This window comes from Eucyclogobius newberryi, unplaced genomic scaffold (assembly GCF_026437365.1).
Source record: "Eucyclogobius newberryi isolate DKJ021-1_F unplaced genomic scaffold, fEucNew1.0.hap1 SCAF_1, whole genome shotgun sequence".
In the NCBI taxonomy this organism is placed as follows: domain Eukaryota; kingdom Metazoa; phylum Chordata; class Actinopteri; order Gobiiformes; family Gobiidae; genus Eucyclogobius; species Eucyclogobius newberryi.
Genome location: NW_027315723.1, coordinates 9,687,339 through 9,692,357, shown reverse-complemented (window position 1 = coordinate 9,692,357; position 5,019 = coordinate 9,687,339). Strand labels below are relative to the sequence as shown.

At 42.4% G+C, this 5,019-nt stretch overlaps 1 protein-coding gene across 1 annotated transcript; it reads right to left on the bottom strand.

Moving 5' to 3' along the window:
- Positions 1 to 241: 241 nt before the first annotated feature.
- On the bottom strand, positions 242 to 4,242 carry LOC140374774 (kelch-like protein 41b). Its single transcript, XM_072461782.1, has 6 exons — positions 2,989 to 4,242; positions 2,300 to 2,457; positions 1,898 to 2,005; positions 938 to 1,123; positions 681 to 827; positions 242 to 573 (listed from the first exon to the last, which is right to left on the bottom strand). The coding sequence occupies exons 1-6, from the start codon at positions 4,090 to 4,092 to the stop codon at positions 462 to 464; spliced, it is 1,815 nt and encodes a 604-aa protein (XP_072317883.1). The 5' UTR covers positions 4,093 to 4,242; the 3' UTR covers positions 242 to 461.
- Between the last annotated feature and the right edge of the window lie 777 nt (positions 4,243 to 5,019).

Below are 5,019 nucleotides of genomic sequence, written 5' to 3'. Positions count from 1 at the left end.
GAATATAACTCTTTATAAAAAATATATATTACAAATAACAACATGAAATAATATAAAATGATTGAGTTTATATAGAAATGTTGCTTAGGTCACTCAGCAAACACAAAATGTAGCCTGTGTAGCACGTTGACTATTAAACCAGTTCCATTTCCTTGTCTAGCTGACACACAACTCTCAGCTTCAACCATTCATGTGTTTTGTCATGTAGCTATTTGTAGATCACACAAATGCTAAAACAGCAAGGTTTCAAATGTTTATTTTACAAAAAAGCTAGAAAGGATCTAAACAGTTTTACAGATACATCTAAATGTTTTTAGTGCTGTGTGAGATAGTATGGTCTTTGAAGATTTATCGAAGAGATAGAAATGTCAAAGATTGAATTATGACACAGAAATCTCAGTTCAGAGCTTAGGGATAAAATATGCTTGAGGTTTACAAAAAAAAAAAAAAGGGGGGGGGGACTACAGTTTGGGCATTTTGGCAGCATTGAGTCGCACAGACACACATGAGGAGCCGGCAGCGTAACGCATCTCCCTCAGCATGCCACTCCACTGCTTCTTATCTTCCTCGTACCTAAAGCAGAACACAGGCGGTCACTAATGAAAACGAATAGCCAACCAACGCCATGCAGTTTTAATGTGCAGAGAGTCCCTGGAGGCCTATAGGTTTAAAAGACTTACTGCCAAACGTCTGTGACCTCCATGGGGGCCACCTCTTTGTTCTCCGTCTCCACCATGGTAAAGCCGCCCACGGCGTACAGCAGGCCGCCAGTGCTCACCAGGTTGACAGAGCTCCTCTCCTGGGGAAACTCTGTGTACGGCTCCCACCTGAGGAGACAAAGCACCAGCAGAAGGTCAGCCAAAGACAAAGTGGACATTTGGAATACCTTCTGCATGCACCGGCTTTGGCCTTAACACAGCAGGTAAATAAGACGTACTTGTTTGAGGCAAAGTTGTAGGCTTCACAGGTAGCAGTAAGGCCGTCCTCGTTCACTCCGCCTGCCACTATCATGTTGCCATTGTGGATGACTGCTCCAAACATGGATCGAGGGGTCTTCATGCCTGCCAGCTCTCTCCACTCAGACTGCTTGTGGTTGTAGGCAAACATCTTGTTGAGGGCTTTGCTTTAGAAAAGAAACAAAAATATAAGTCAATATTAGGATTCATACGTGCATGTATTAAAACCTTAATGTGGCAATGATTCTGTGTCTCTTTTTCATGCAGTGATTTTTATTACTGAATAAAGAATAATGTAGTTCCACCCACTGGTGTCTAAAAGTCAGACAGAATACATCCATCTATGCTAATGTTGGCTTTGTCTTTCTGAGCGGTTCTTTCAATAGCCGGACATCTCACTCAGATGTTGCCAATTAATTTGCTTTTACAGGCTTTTGGTGCCTCTTTCCCAGATTTTTTGTCAAATTATTTATTTAAATCCATTTACTCATGCAAAAAAAAAAAATACAAATGAATGGTTTCCTGTTGTTTTTAACACCCAAACTTTCCATTTGTTTGTTGTTGAAGTCAGCCGAAACTGCTGAATGCAGGAGAAGCTACACCTGTGAGCGCTTCACAACAGCTGAAAACACTGAACCCACTGATAACCCATTATTAGGCAAAATAATCTATTCCAATCATTTTCTCCTGGCTCTATACACTTTTTTTCTATTTTCAATTTCCTGGCTTTCCTGCATTATTACCTTCCATGTTGATTGAGTGTGATCTATTTAGAGCGCTGTATTGTCACTGATTCAAGCGGTCAGACGGATCATGTTCTCATTATTAGAAGATATTGCCGGACTGCGGGGCTGTAATTGTTGTATATGATGTTGCAGCCTGCCACAGTGATGGACCAAGAACAGCTGCAGGGTCCCTCACACCCGCTCTCATTAACTCACTTGTTATCTGTCTTTCCTCCGATGCTGTAGACCAGTCCTTTGTGGCAGACAACTGAATGTCCGTGGATTTTCAGGGGAAGCTTTTTTGTCTCACTCCACTTCATTTGACTGAAAACAATTATATATATATATATTATTAGTGTTTATTTTACATACTTGTTCAATTTATGTTATTATTATCTATTTTTTTATTGTGAATTTATTGCTATGAAATTACTCATTATGTTTTGTCATGGTAACACAGTGACATAAATAACAGCCATTTCTTTAGCTATATCAAATAAAAGCTATATCAAGATTATTTTAAAATCCAATTTGTTCTTGCAGTTAATTATCACCTATTATTCTTCCACGGCAGAATGAGAAAAGAAAACAAAAAAAAGGAGTGAGACAGACACTCACTCAATATCATAGCACATGACCGTATCCAGCGACTCATTGCTTTGGAGGTCTTTTCCTGCGATGGCGAACAGCATGTTCTCACTCTCTCCAATGTTGAAGAGGCATCGTGGAGAGGGCATGGGCGGCAGGGCGAGCCATTCAGACGAAAGAGGATCTAACTGCAGAGGAACAAACAGGAGCATTAACATTTATGCTTATCTATGAAAGAGAGAATGTGCAGCACACTGTATCCACATATTGATTTAGCTGTAAAAGGGAGTTATTCAGAGCTTTTATCACTCCTCTCAACATGTGTGTGTTGCTCCGTTCTGATGGGCAGCAAGGGAAACATAATCCAGGCATTGATCAATGCAAGATAAGTGTGTCCCAGTTATACGCTGAAACATTTATAGGAATATCCGTGTCATTTTTCTATCTATTCTCCCAGTCAAGGACAAACACGCAAAAAATGTTAGATTACCTCAAGGTTAACTCAAAATAGCCCTATTTGTGTTTATGTTATTGCTGACATGCCAATATGTAATAGAATGTACAATGGGGCTGAAGCTTGCATTGGCAGTTAACCCAATATCTAAATATAAATATCTTCTTTCTGCTTAGTACATTTCCATTATATACATGTATAGCTAAAAATAATGTTGTCATAGGATAAATTTATCACAGACTTTATATCAAATACTGAAACATACCACATAGAAGTAGCACTGCAGGGGCAAATCTTTGTTCTCCTCATCCACAAACAGTCCTCCGATGATGAAGACCTGGTTTTTCTGTGTCACAACACTCACATGGTTACGTGGGACCTGTTCTGACATGGCTGCCAGGAAGCACTCATTCTCATTGACATCATACGCCACAGCTGCTGTGTCATTGATCATCAGAATGAAATCTCGCATGTACATGCCATGCCTGCGGTTGTCGTTCAAGAAACCAGGAAACAGGCTCTCCTCCTCAGGTGATTCAGCGCCCTCCTCCCCCTCCTTCTTCACAGGTTTATCTGGAAGCTTCCCTTTGAACGCGTCCTTGATAACCTGAATGGTATTTTGCAGCTCGGGGTCAGCCTTGATAATCTCGTCCGTCTCAACTTTTTCTGTGAAGTATTTCTCAGGAAGAAGACGGAAACGGATGCAGTTGAATGCATCTTTGAGGATCTTTATGCGACTATCCCTGTCATGGCGGACCCAAGACATGACAGCTTCAAATACCATCTCCTCCTTCTCCACATTCAAAGAGTCGCCACCAATGACTGCAAAAAGTTCATGAGGTGCAAGCTTGAGGAACTCTTCATCCTTATGGAGGAATTCAAAGCGGTCAGCAATGAAGTTACGTGCAGCTATTGCCAGCCTGGGACAGCTGAGCACCAGGCCCATCCGAAATATGGCCATGCAGTTGGACAGGGAGACCTTTTTCTGGAGGTAGTTGACACAAGCTGTAAAGACAGAAGGGATCTGGAAGCGGTTTGCCACAGCAATTATATCTTGAACATTGTCGTCAGTTAGGTCGATCTCAGCTGAGTACAGGTATCTGATGACCATGTCCAGAATGTTGGGGTTCACGTCATCCAGGATCACTTCTTTGGTGTTCTCCACTTCCTTTCCATCCTCTGTGAAGAAGAGCTCTCTGAAGTATGGGCTGCAGGCAGCCATGATGAGCCGGTGGCAGGGAAAGCAGCGGTCGCCCACCTTGAGAGTACAGTCCACAAACTTGTTCTCATTGAGCAGTTCCTTCAGGCCGTCCTGCAGGAGGGTGCTCTGGAACAGGCGCAGTTCCTCCTTGATGGCGTTGGGGTCCATAGCTGGTCAGGAGGGTACACGGTTAGAGAAGGGGTCTGTGGAGAGAGGAGAGGGAAGGAGCAGGCAGCCACAGGTCCTTCTGGCACCGGCCCTGGCTCGAAAAGGCAGTGTGGCCAAAAGGTTCCTGGTGTGAAGACCCTGCAATTTAATCCCATCCCACTCTAATAATAACCTCGCCTGCCCAGGCTGAGCTCGACTGCAGTAGAAACTGACTGGGCCAAATCACAGGCCCCATCCTGAGCAGCTGCTGTCATAGACTGAAAAAAGCAACTGGCTGCTTAGGCCCGGAATATGCCACCGTGATTCAGCCTGGGAGGTGTCATGTACTCGGCCAATGGGGAAGACAATACAGTCAAAGCCCTGAATAGATGACTTTACCAAAAGGATAAAAGTGGAACCAATGTGTACTCATATCTAGCGAATAATAATAATTTAAATAAACATAGTCAGGACTTGGTTGTATCTGGAAAGTTTAGGTTTAGGTCATTTTACACAAATTGCAATTGATTAAGAAAATGCTAAATGTCTCTTGCATCTAATACATCATGTACATTACAATATCTAAATGGTAACTTATCATCAAGAGACAGCATTTGATCAACTCATCTACATTTTTTGTCCTGGGGCTTTTTAAAACATTTTGGTCATTGTGCTAAAAATGGTACGGTAAGGTTTGGGTGCAGCAGCTGTTGCAGAAACAGGCGCAAAGAGCAGAGGAGCCCACCAATCAGGCTCCTCTGTCCCCCAACTGTGTAAATTCAGCTGCTTGTGTGAGTTTACTCAGTTCATGAAATTTTAAAAACATTGTTATCAGGGAGGTAATCTTGTTCTCTATAAAGTCCTAACAGCGAGTCATTCACATTAAACAAGTGAATGCTAAACCGGCAATTACAAAGCTTTCTGAATTGTCCGAATCAATAAGATCCT